General features: G+C 43.5%; 2 protein-coding genes across 6 annotated transcripts in view; one reads left to right on the top strand and one right to left on the bottom strand.

The window, feature by feature from the left end:
* The window catches only part of cerkl (ceramide kinase-like), a 41,402-nt gene that overhangs the window by 12,590 nt on the left and 15,277 nt on the right, over window positions 1-13,535 (bottom strand). For 2 of the 3 annotated variants that reach the window (XM_051958802.1, XM_022203638.2), the window contains exons 4-5: window positions 5,936-6,067; window positions 5,144-5,207 (exon numbers count right to left, since the gene is read on the bottom strand). In XM_051958802.1, coding sequence (XP_051814762.1) covers window positions 5,144-5,207; window positions 5,936-6,067 — 196 coding nt within the window. The remainder of the gene's footprint in view (window positions 1-5,143; window positions 5,208-5,935; window positions 6,068-13,535) is intronic. The other variant, XM_051958803.1, reaches the window with a different exon arrangement.
* On the top strand, window positions 2-2,994 carry LOC127537080 (uncharacterized transmembrane protein DDB_G0289901-like). Of its 3 annotated transcripts, XM_051958805.1 has the most exons (3): window positions 2-314; window positions 483-858; window positions 1,043-1,439. In XM_051958805.1, exons 1-3 carry the CDS (start codon window positions 17-19, stop codon window positions 1,194-1,196), a joined length of 828 nt encoding a protein of 275 aa, XP_051814765.1. In that variant the 5' UTR covers window positions 2-16; the 3' UTR covers window positions 1,197-1,439. The 3 variants fall into 3 exon arrangements, with proteins under 3 accessions (XP_051814765.1, XP_051814767.1, XP_051814766.1); XM_051958807.1 differs by having other exon boundaries at window positions 483-2,994; XM_051958806.1 differs by having other exon boundaries at window positions 483-1,439.

The raw sequence follows: 13,535 nt of genomic DNA, 5'->3' as shown, positions 1-13,535 counted from the left end.
AGGAGGACAGACGGGCATGAGGACAGGAGAACAGACGGGCATGAGGACAGGAGGACAGACGGGCATGAGGACAGGAGGACAGACAGGCATGAGGACAGGAGGACAGACGGGCATGAGGACAGGTGGACAGACGGGCATGAGGACAGGAGAACAGACGGGCATGAGGACAGGAGGACAGACGGGCATGAGGACAGGAGGACAGACGGGCATGAGGACAGGTGGACAGACGGGCATGAGGACAGGAGGACAGACGGGCATGAGGACAGGAGGACAGACGGGCATGAGGACAGGTGGACAGACGGGCATGAGGACAGGTGGACAGACGGGCATGAGGACAGGAGAACAGACGGGCATGAGGACAGGAGGACAGACGGGCATGAGGACAGGTGGACAGACGGGCATGAGGACAGGAGGACAGACAGGCATGAGGACAGGTGGACAGACGGGCATGAGGACAGGTGGACAGACGGGCATGAGGACAGGAGGACAGACGGGCATGAGGACAGGAGGACAGACGGGCATGAGGACAGGTGGACAGACGGGCATGAGGACAGGAGAACAGATGGGCATGAGGACAGGAGAACAGACGGGCATGAGGACAGGAGGACAGACGGACATGAGGACAGACGGGCATGAGGACAGGAGAACAGACAGGCATGAGGACAGGAGAACAGACAGGCATGAGGACAGGAGGACAGACGGGCATGAGGACAGGAGAACAGACGGGCATGAGGACAGGAGGACAGGCGGGCATGAGGACAGGTGGACAGACGGGCATGAGGACAGGAGAACAGACGGGCATGAGGACAGGAGGACAGACGGGCATGAGGACAGGAGGACAGACGGGCATGAGGACAGGTGGACAGACGGGCATGAGGACAGGAGAACAGATGGGCATGAGGACAGGAGAACAGACGGGCATGAGGACAGGAGGACAGACGGACATGAGGACAGACGGGCATGAGGACAGGAGGACAGGCGGGCATGAGGACAGGTGGACAGACGGGCATGAGGACAGGAGAACAGACGGGCATGAGGACAGGAGGACAGACGGGCATGAGGACAGGAGGACAGACGGGCATGAGGACAGGTGGACAGACGGGCATGAGGACAGGAGAACAGATGGGCATGAGGACAGGAGAACAGACGGGCATGAGGACAGGAGGACAGACGGACATGAGGACAGACGGGCATGAGGACAGGAGGACAGACGGGCATGAGGACAGGAGAACAGACAGGCATGAGGACAGGAGGACAGACGGGCATGAGGACAGGAGAACAGACGGGCATGAGGACAGGTGGACAGGCGGGCATGAGGACAGGTGGACAGACGGGCATGAGGACAGGAGAACAGACGGGCATGAGGACAGGAGGACAGACGGGCATGAGGACAGGAGGACAGACGGGCATGAGGACAGGAGAACAAACGGGCATGAGGACAGGAGGACAGACGGGCATGAGGACAGGAGGACAGACGGGCATGAGGACAGGAGGACAGACGGGCATGAGGACAGGAGAACAGACGGGCATGAGGACAGGAGGACAGACGGGCATGAGGACAGGAGGACAGACAGGCATGAGGACAGGAGGACAGGCGGGCATGAGGACAGGTGGACAGACGGGCATGAGGACAGGAGAACAGACGGGCATGAGGACAGGAGGACAGACGGGCATGAGGACAGGAGGACAGACGGGCATGAGGACAGGAGGACAGGCGGGCATGAGGACAGGAGGACAGGCGGGCATGAGGACAGGAGGACAGACGAAGGTGCGGACAGGACTGATATCAAACCTGCATGTTTTTTTTTATATTGGTTGAAATGTTTCTGTATAAAAACAACACTGGTATTGAATGTCTGATCACATTTGCAGTCTTGAGAAATGACTTGTTTTTATTGACAGTTTTTATATATATACGGTGGCCCCTCGTCTACCACGGTAGGAGAAAATCCGTGAAGTAGCGACCATATTTATTTTTATTTCTATATATTTAAAGGCTTTAAGAACCCTCCCAACACTCTTGTAAATCTTTCCCACACAGTTACAAACATTTCATATGCTCTTAAACACTTTCTGCACTCTTAAACCAACGTCATTTTACCAACATATAGAATTCTATACGGGTGCTCACAAGTGAATAAATTACAACTGAAATGATGAAGATGAATTATTTAGTTTTAGAATTAATATCATAAAGTTGATTGTTCTGAGATGGAAAAAATATAAAAAATAATCCTAAGTTATTACTCTGAACCAGATACTTGATGCAATTTTTACATAAAATATACTTAAACTGCTGAACACTTGAACAAAAACATGAAGCATTCAGATACATGGGATAAAATCACGTAAAATATGAAAGAATGAGCCTAAGAGAAAACATTCATGAGACTGGTTTGTACCTACAGTGTGTTTACTTTGACAGTTTTCTGACTATTACTTTAAATTTTACTTCCTGTTTGGTATCATGAGTTTAAACCTTTCCCAGGATTTCTCTTTGTGACTTGTTATTTTTCCAGGAAAGTGAGAAGGTTCATCTCCTGACTTTGTGTTTGCAGTAAATGGGAGGTAAACACACTCCGCCCCTCCGCCCTCCTCCTGTATGGGATTACCTGCAGCTCTGGTCGCCACGGTGACAGCCAGCCTAATTGGCAAATGTAGGTTTCAACCAAATCCTCACCAGCGCAGCCACACACACGCACACACACACGCACACGCACACACACACAAACACACACACACACACACACGCACGTGCACTCAGCAGCTAGCTTAGCAACGCTGAGCTAATCTTCTCTAAGCACATTAAGCTTTATGAGGGCTGAGCACAAAAGCTGCTTACACACACACACACACCATCACAGACAGAGTGATGGGAATCTGATCAGTATTTTCGTACTTGAAGTTCTTACTATTGTTGTGTTTTTTTGCTAAAACTTTATTACACTTTATTAATAATGTTAGCTCAGTTAGTCGGTGTTTTGTGTCACCTGTGTGTACCTGAATGTGTGTGTGATCCGTCTGGGTCAGTCTGTTTGATTATCTGGTTCACTTGGTCTGCTGTGGACGGATGATGTCACCATTTAAACGTGTCATTTCTTACGTAAACACTAAACCTTTGTCCTCGTTTACCTTTTGCGTGTCAGATGTTTACCTTCCGCTGTAAAGTTTAAGGGACTTTATTAATGTCATGACGTACTTACTGTGTTCTTTTATGCTTTATCTAACAAGGCTGCATGTTGTTTAGCATGTGCTCATTTCTGCAGTCATTGAGATTCCTTTCATTTAAGATAACTCAGCTGAAACCACTGACCCTGTGAGCCCCAAAGCATTTTTTTTTAAAATCACCAAAATTCATCCATTTGTTCGAGCCAGAAACTGTCATAAACCAAAAGAATCAGCAGATTTTGAACTACTACTGCCAAGAAAATAAACAAAATCTAAGCTTGAAATTGTCACATTTCATCAATACCACTTTATTCTCCAGTTTAATTTAAAAATGAATTGGATGTGCTAAGCAGAATCCCCCCAAAAAATGTAAAAAGACAAAGGGACTAACATGCACCAAAACTTCAGGAACCTTTTAGCTGAACTGTTTACAAGTTGGAGAACAGAGAGAAATATGGAAACATTAAAAATGTAAATAGCAAAATATCTATAGCAGGGTCTATATATAATCATAATTATTTATTATGGAAACAATCACTTATTAATAAAAAAATGTCTGGATATCACTAAAATGTCAACTACATTACAAAAAGTCCTGCAATTATATATTGACCCGTCCAGAATGACATGAAAATCATCTTAAGTGACTCGAAGAAGATGCAAGCTGATGTAAAACTTGTTGAAAATGACAGATCACGTGACTTGCTCATTTTGTTTCTTTTTTGGTCATTTTCAGTCCATTTTGTGGGCATTTTTGGTCTCTTTGGGGTCATTTTGTGAATTTTTGTGGCTGTTTTCAGTCTGTTTGTGGTAATTTTAGGTATTTTTGTGGTCATTTTGCTACTTTATGTAGTTATTTTGTGTGTCTGTCATCATTTTGTGTCTTTATATGATAATTATCTGTCTCACTGAGTCATTTTGTGTCATTTTTTGTCATTTCTTGCATTTTTGTCGTCATCTTGTGTCTTTTTGTGGTTGTTTTGCGTCTCTTTGTGCTTATTTTGGTTCTTTTTTTGGTCATTTTCAGACTGTTTCTGGGCATTTTAGGTGTTTTTGTAGTCATTTTGCACATTTTTGTGGTTATTTTGTGTGCCTCTGTGGTCAGTTTGCAATTTTTTTGCATTATTTTGTGTGTCTCTCTTCATTTTGTAAATTTCTATAATTTTGTGTCTCATTGAGTCATTTTGTGGGGGGGAGGGGGGGGTTGTGGTCATTTGCATTATTTTAGAACACAAAATGTCAAATTGTATCTGTTTTCAAGAAATCACTTTAAACTAAGCTGCCCATTACAAATATATATATTGAACCAGTACATAGCGTCACCGTTCACCAATAATAGTAAGGCCTTTGGGCCACTGGAAAAATGTTGTACAAAAAGATTATTTTTTCTTTTTTGTAAAGTAAGTAATCCAACTTTAATTGTTTCTTTGTTTTTACGAATTCTGGCACTAAAACTTTGCTACACTGCATTAAAAACATCGAGTTGTCTCTCCTTCTAGTCATGGTTGTGCCGTTTCCATGGAGGTGACAGGCACTAAGAAACAGCAAGAGACAGCTCGGGATTCAGAAGGTTAAAAAAATGCAGCTGGAGAGAGTTTTCAACCGACTAAGGTTAGTTTGATTAGCCATCTGGCAGCAGCTGATAAAATCTGTCGCTGCCAATTTGTTTGAGCAAAACTGAAGGTCGCCGTTTCACCTCCGTCTTAAATCAAACGCGGATTCTTCATAATTAATACGAGCTTCAATGTGAGAGAACACAAAGCAAGCGTCTGATCATAAAGGGACGATTATTGCCAAAAATAAAAATGCTGAAGACGCAGTAGCTTTTCCAAACCTCAGAATTTAAAATGGCAACTTCCAGTCCACGAATCAGACGTGTTTAGACAGACGACAGACAACTAAACATGATCACAATGTTAGAATTTCATGGAAAAGAGTGAAGGTAAAAGACAGGAGTGAGAGAGCAACAACTGACCCATCATACTCATCCAGTCTGCATTCCTTCATCACTGAGAGAGCGTGACCCTTCCTCTCTGTTACTGCAGAGACAGACAGACAGAAAGACAGAAAGACAGACAGGTAAACGGACAGAGGAAGCAGATGGAGAGACATCGAGATGGACAGAGATAAAGTGTTCATGCATGTGTGTGGTCAGATGTACGCAAGTGTGTGTGGCCGATGGCTGCCAAAAAAAAGTGGGACAACGGATATCACACCATCTGCCGAGAGGAAGAGAGGAGACGAAAGCAGGAGAAAAGATGGAGAGGGGAGAAAAGAAGACAAGAGAGGAAGAGAAGGGGAATCAGGAAAAGCGATGAGATGTGGGAAGGAGAGGAGAGAGAGAAAAGGAAAGGAAAAGAAAGAGAGGAAAGGAAAGGAAAGGAAAGGAAAGGAAAGGAAAGGAAAGAGGATATGAAACCAGAGGAGGAGAGGAGAAGAAACACAGGAGAGAGTAAACATGACGAGAAAGGAGGAGATAGGAGGAGGTTGTCTCCCTCTGTCACAGCAGATGGGCTAAGCTCCGCCTCCTGTATCAGGTTACCTAGCGACCAGAAGCTACCATTAACTCTGACCTCTGGACCTCCTCCACATCCACGCAGAACACACACAGATTTCACATCGTCTTCTCTGGTGTCAATAAAAATCTAACCGCTGAAATCTGTGCAGCACTTCTACCTGCCGTCTTTATAACAATGCACGTGAGAAAAACTAATTCATCAGCATTTCCTGGCTTGTTTTCAGGAGTCGACAGTTTTCCTGGACTGACCGGTGATGTCGGTGCGGACGTCGGCCAGCTTGAAGAGAGGAGCCACGTGTTCTCTGTAGATGTAAACGGCCTCCTTCTTGTGGCTGCTAGGGTTGATGAACACCTTCACATACCTGGGACGACGGCTGAAACCTACAAAGACACACAAACACCATGAGCAGGTTGAGTTTTGATCTATAGCAGGGGTGTCAAACTCATTTTAGTTCAGGTTCCACATTCAGCCAGTGGACTGGACCAGTAAAATCACAGCATAATAACCTATAAATAACGACAACTCCTAATGTTTCTTTTGTTTTAGTGCCAAAAAGTAGAAGAAAAAAGACAAAAAACAACAAAAACAAGACAAAATATTACAAAAATGACACACAGAATGACAAAAAATGAGACAAACGACATGAAACAAAGCAAAAAAGAGTCAAAAAATTGCTAAAAAGTTAGAAAGCAACAAAAAATGGACAAAACAAGACAAAAAAATGACCACAAAAAAGGCAAACAATACACGTGAGACAAAAAGCCCACAAAACAACACATAGATAAACAAATTAAGTGAAACAAAATGACAAAAATAAGACAAAAAAACACAAGCGAAAGACACAAGACACAAAATGACGAAAGAACAATGAACAATCTAGTATTTTACTTTCTGATCAAACATTAAACAACATGAAACATTCGAAACAAAATCAACCAAAATCCAGCAAATTTAGCTAGATTTTGATTGATTTTTTTCTGAATGTTCTTAAAGAAAATATTAGAAATTTTACTGATATATATGGAATCACTTTAGATATTTTTAGGATTTTTTGGGAAGATTTTTATTCATTTTTGAAAATATTAAAAAAATATATAATTGGGGATTTTTTAAAATAAAACTTTTAAGGGAAATTTTTTTGAATTTTCTTCCTGAAGATTTTGCAAATTATTTAATTAATTTGGGGAATATTTTTGCTGAATTTTTGGATTTTTTTCAGACATAGGAACAATTTTTTTGGTGCCCGTAAATGAGGACAACAGGAGGGTTAACATCTAGAGGTGGCCTTTTTGATGCAACAGATTCAGAATATCATTTATTGTGAGTGTGCGCTTCATAGTATCGACTCCAAACTCCACACACACTCAGGACCCCTGTACAGCTCGTCATTAGGCAGATTTAGAGACCGCATTATGAATCCCCACAGACCAGCTCAGATCAATACACACACACCAGCTCCATTATCCAGCTCATTACTATAATCTGCTCCCAAAAGGCCGTGACCTCGCCCCGTTAATGACCCCACGGTGTGCCTCCTGCCATCCCTCCACCCCACGGCTTGGGCCAGGTTCTCCGGAGCTCCTGCGAGGAGCCACCCGACACCTCCACCACCCTGCTCCTCTCCTGGACCCCCACCGGTACCAGAAGCTCCACCCCACCGTCGCCCCAAAACTCAGACATGACTGAAGTGGAGCATTTAACGAGAGAAAATAAAAGAGAGAAAAGTGTAAGTTAGCTCAAGACTGTGACAATCAAGTGCTTTACTTGATTCCAAATCTGAATTACAGGTGGTTCATCCATCAGAACTGAGAGAGAATGATATTGAGAGATACATTTTGGACCAACAAGCAAAGACAGTGATTGGATGCGTCCTATGTTTTCAATTAGCATCTCCAGAGCCAAATAAACTAGGAACTGAATCCCCTTTTCAAACTCTTATTTATGATTCCACATCATCTAAAAAAATAGATCAGGAAAATTAGACCAACAACAAACTGAACAAACTTAGCAGTATTTCTATTGTTTGCTTGGGAAAACTTTTCAGAATCCGTTGCTCTTTGCATTCACTGTTCTGTGGCTCTGAGATCTCAGTGAACAATCTATGGATTGAAAGGCAAGGAGACTAAAAACCTTGATTATTCAAGCTTTTAAAACTGCAGTGAAACAATAAGTAAACAAAGTTGTCTTTAATGTTGCGATTGCAACTACTGTCATTCCATCTTTCTGTTAAAATACAGGAGGTCCTCCACTTATGTCGGAGTTCCATTCCTATGGCGTGACTTAAGTTGAGTTTTGCTGTAAGTCGGAACTCTGGAAAAAATGTAAACAAAGCCGTTCCGTGCATCACGATATCGATCAGTTCTTCAAAAAACTCATGAATACCAATGACCAATGAATACCAGCTCTACTTTCCTGCAAATCATTATGTTTTCAAGTTTACTTACAGAATACAATGACGGCTGTCTGAAGCAGTTTAAACCAAATCTAATTCTGCATACTTTGGTGGTTTGGTTTACACTATGGTTTATCCTTTTCACCTGTCCATGGTGTTTAAAATGTGTCAAAATCACTGTTATGTCGTTAAAAAACAACCGGTCTGTGTCTCTCTGATGCTCTCTCTGGGTCTCTTTATGTCATTCAGTTTGTTGATATTTCTCCTAGAAGACTGGTTAACAGACCAATAGACGTAAAGAGGTCAAGCATCTATCAGATCATCTCCTCGCCTCGGCCAGAAGTCGGTTGCTATGACGCCGCTGATGCGTTACCATAGTAAACAATCCCGGTGTTGTCAAGGAGGAGTGTTGAGTTTCTGACCGAGGACTTAAACCGTGCTGCTGAATGTTGTTGACAAAGACAGGTGGTATTTTAGTTCAGGGGAAAGTAGTAAGAAATTCAAACATCAACTTTAATCACATTACACTGAGAGTCATTTAATTAATTAGTCGAATGACGGAAAATTAACAGGCAACAATTCCGATAAGTTAAAATCTCAGGTTCTAGTGTCTCGGATGTGAAATAACTCACCGCTTTCATATTTTAGATCGCTGTAAACTGAATATTTTTGGGGCTTTGCATCAGTAGTCAGACAAAACAAACCATCTGAAGATGTCACCTGACTTTTAATATACAAAACAATAAATTAATGATGAAAATAATCATTAATTTCAGCCAGGGGTGGACTGGGACAGAAATCCAACCCTGGATGTATCCGTTGGGACTGGGGGAGTGTGGGTTGATTACATGTGTACAGTGGCAGGCTCTCATGCACACACAGACAAGGCTGAGATGACTTTATAGATTTTTCAACCGTCCACCAGTCAACTGATGTGACAGTCCACTGGGATTTGTTCCATCCTGTGTGCCCACCGCTATGTTTAGCTGGACTCTTTTCTTGGTAACGTTCTACTTCCGCTGTACAAACTTGGGAAAAACAAACAATCAGGATAACAGCTTTCCAAAGATGTCACCAGGACACCCACTGAAATACTTGGAAATTCAAAATTTCAATCCTAGAGTGTTAATCTAGGACAGAAGACTTTTTTACTTTTGTGATATTTTTGTTGAAATTGAGGGTCAGTGAAGTTACCATATATGGTTCCTTGCCAGTTAGTGGTAAAAAACAAACAAAGCATTCCAAGAAATGTATATATCCTCACAGTTTCGTCAACTAACCATGGCTAGTTTTGACATTTCGACTGCAAATATGGAAGTGAACCGATCAGCGAATCCATCTTTATCAAATTTGGGAGAAAACAGAAAGTTTGATCCATTCCAGGCCTCTGGTGATTGGTCAGATGCCACAATGTCATGCGATGTAATGTAGAGTGATCTTCGCTGATTGCCTGGGTGGCAACCACATGCTCCTCGACTTCACTGAGAGGCGGAGCGATGCCATATTTAATGTAAGTGGAAGTTACCAAATATGATGACTTACCCGATGAAGGGCTACTAGAAATAATCTCTGACAGGCTCACTAAATGCTAAAAAGTGCTAGCAATGCAGAAACTTGATTTATCTCTGCAGAGTGAGAGTCAACAGCTGTTCTCAGTGGTGCTTTATGCAGGGCTGTACCGTCGCTTCACTGCTATAAGATCCCAATGAAGCTACTAGATCCCAAGGTTCACGTCCTGGACTGGGTCTGGGATGTTTCTGTGTGGAGTTTGTATGTTTTCCCAGTGTTTTCACCAGGTTCTCCAGCTTCTTCCCACAGTCCAAAAACATGCTGAGGTTAGTTGGTGATTCTAAATTAACCTGTCTGGACAGGTCTGAACTCTGCCTTGTTAGAAAAATTTGGAGGTGCACAACGTGGAAATTTTCCGTTTGAATAGGGCTATGTGAGGCGCTGTGGCTGCTAAAATGCCATAATTCATCTGCACCAAACTGGGACAGACTCTGGGCCTCCACGACCCTACAGAGGATTAAGCGGTATATAGATAATGGATAAGGCATGGTGCTTTGAGCTAATTGATAATCTCAGCATGCTAACAGGCTCAGGGTGTCAAAGGAAACATGCTGATGTTCAACTGTGGAAATGTTTACCACCTTGGGTTAGCATGCTAGCTGGCTAGCATTTGTGAAACACAAAATGCAGATGAGAGTTTTGGGAATGTTTTCGCAGTCCAAAGTGTTTAATGAACAAATTGGATTTTTGACCAGATGATCATGTTAGTTGAGAAGCTAATGGCTAATTCATGCTTCCTATACCTGGACAGGTCAGTAAAGGTTGGCAAGGGTTGGAAAGTCTGGACCTCACTGCAGATATCCATAGAAAGCCCAATTATCGTTGTGCATACTTTCATTCTGCAACAACGCCAACTGCACATGCAACAGGAAAACAAACGGTGCTTAAAACAAATGCATGCAATGTGGAGAGACTGTGAGGAGATTCTAAGTCATCCATACCTTTATAATTCATCACTAAAAGAGCTGGAAATTACGTAGTTGCTGCCAGAGGTGCTTTGAATCGTACATGCTTTCCATTGATGATGCCCAAACATAGTGTGAAGTTCTAAATTATCTGCAAATCCTGTGCTGTGTTCACCCACTGTGCTTGGCCCACCTCAAAAATTATCCTTGACCAGGTGCTGCAGCAAAATCAACTGTCTGCAAACCTGCTGCAGTATGAACAGAACTGTGTGTGCATCTGCTGTTTAAAGTCTGCATTGGTGATGTGGAAACCATGAATTGTCCTTAAGGGATCAATGAAGTTACTATTCATCCTGAAGGGAACATGAAAGTCTGAGCTGAAATTTATGGCAACCCATCACATATTTGGCAGAGGAAAGTCAGGAGATAAATCTTCAGCAATTAATTTCATGCCAGTTGTTGAGATTTTTCAATCTGGACCAAAGCGGTTGACCGTCCAATAGCGGCATCCCAACGGGACGCCTGTGGCTCAGTGGGAGCTACAGCAGAACATCCACTGATCGCATATTTGGTGGTTCAATCCCCAGCTCCTCTTGCCCACATGCTGAAGTGTTCTTGTTATTATCAGTGTGTGTGTGAAAGAGGATAAAAAGACAATGTTTACAGCTCTTTAAACCCTTCTGATGTGGAGTACAGTAACTCTCTGGCATACAGATAAACCGACAGTGACATCAAAAACACCAGCAGTGATGTTTGAGTTGCATTAAAAATAACAGCCAAGGGTTTGATCTGTGTATTAATTGGGTGGGCAGGGCCTGAATGTGAGCTGCTGCACAATAAAGTTTGTACCTGACAAACTAATAAAGCCTCCAGGCTCAATATGAAAGAGAGAGAGTGAAGCAGGACGGCTCCTCTCATCCAGTCGCTATGGAGACTCACACTGACTTTACTGACACATCAGTTAATATTTAACACCGAGCTGCACACACACGCATATAAAAGGCCATAAAGCAGTTTATAGAGGTGTCCTCCTCAGGCTGAACACTCTTCTGTTAAGAGACAAACTGGAGGGCAACAAAAATGAAATAATTCAGTCTTTGTCATATTTGGATCTTGTGGATAAAGTTTGTATTTTACAAGAGAATAACTTGTTATTCTGCTGAATAACTTGCTAGTTAAACAACTCTAACTGCTGGCTTATCTGAAAACCCCAAAACAAAGTATTAGAAAAAGTTTCTGGGCTACTGGTCAGAAAGAGAGAATCAAACCCCGATGTGACTACTGACATTGACCAGGGGCATTGTACCATAGCTGACCCTGCGCTCTGGCCCCAAATGAGATATGCAACAGCAACATTTCACAGTGCTTTAATAACGTATTTGTGGCATATAAAGGCTTCTTCTTCGAGTCTGACCCACGGGCATTTGCTGCAGGTCCTTCCCTCATTTTTCTCCCCATGTTTCCTGTTTCTCTCTCCATTGTCTACTATAATAAAGGCTAGAAAAGACCAAAAAATATCTTTAAAAACATGCCACACACAGCTCAGTTTGACCTTATGACACCTGACAGTATGAACCGACCGGCCTCATTGGTTTCACGTCGTTGCTGTGAACAGCTCTGTAAATGAGCAGCAACCTGACATGGGATTGACAAGACAATTGATCTGGGAGGAGTCGTGGCAGCACCTGGCGGCCCAGACCGGCTCAGTTCGGTCGTCTCCGTGAGCTCCGCTGCCGCCGCCGGCCTGTCAGTCTGTTGTGCTGTTAAACAACTGCAGTCAATCCATCCCGCCGTCTGACTGCATGTATGGAAGCAGACTCTATACAGCGTCAATGCTCGCCTTTTGTCACTCTGACTGCCATTCACTTCCCGTGCAGCATTCTGCAGCTGCTTCGCCCAGCAAACGCCACAGAACAACGCTCTGGAAGCAGGAAGTGTCTGCTCTCTGCTCGCCATTGTGCGGCTGAATGTTTGGACCTGGAGGTTAAGAAGCGGCGGTGGTGTCGACTGCCCGCTCAGTGACGCCACGATTCACACAACAATGCGCTTTTCACGCTGACCCCTGGCTGGAAAATAGGCTTAATGTCGGCGTGGCGACGGAGCGACCGACTGTGTTTACCTTTCACACACACACACACACACACACACACACACACACACACACACACGCGCACACACACACTCCTCCAACGCGGCGTGTAAAGTCACAAAAGCCGTCACAGTTTGATGTGCAGTGTGACCACTCGAGGTGACACGCGACCTGCGAGCCATTCATGTGTGCGAGGCCGAAGACAAACACTTGAAGAAGTTGTGACTTTGCTGCAGGGCCTCGTGGGTAATCTGCTTTGACTGACAGACAGGCGGACGGACGGACAGGTGACCAGCGATAGCGTGTCAGACCGATGCCATGGTGACAGGTAGCGTGAGCGACCTCTGACCTCCTCATTAGCCTCTAACGTCTCTGTTGGTCCAACAGAGAAGTACTGAAAATGTAAAGTGTGTTTGTGTGAGTTAAATCCATACATGCAGCTTTCCATCGTTTCCATTGTGGGCTAAGTGTCAGCAAGGCACCGCCCACTAAGGAGAACCTGGGAAATCAGCGTCTGGGAACATCCAGAACTTTACTAGAAAGTCCTGACCAACTTAATTTTACACATAAAATATGTTAAATACGGAGAAACCCGGCTGACAACGCTGAGGGTTAACTTGCTTTCTGCTCTGGCATTCGTAGGGTTGCTGTTGGTGAACATGTTAGCATGCAGCTGCCTTATTACACCTATCTGTACCACGATCGATGAAGACAAATTGACAAATATGATCATAGCTCACTAAAAATGACGCTAAATAATACCATATGCTAATATGCTAACTAACACGAATGACTAAAGCTAATGCTGGTGTCATTAGTTCTGCAGATATTCGGTCAGAAACCATTTTACTGGATAAATAAACATTTTCAAATCCTAAAAAACTTCCTAAAAT

This window comes from Acanthochromis polyacanthus, chromosome 14, assembly GCF_021347895.1.
Source record: "Acanthochromis polyacanthus isolate Apoly-LR-REF ecotype Palm Island chromosome 14, KAUST_Apoly_ChrSc, whole genome shotgun sequence".
NCBI lineage: Eukaryota > Metazoa > Chordata > Actinopteri > Pomacentridae > Acanthochromis > Acanthochromis polyacanthus.
Note: the sequence above shows the minus strand (reverse complement) of the source record. Positions and strands in the feature narration are given on the sequence as shown.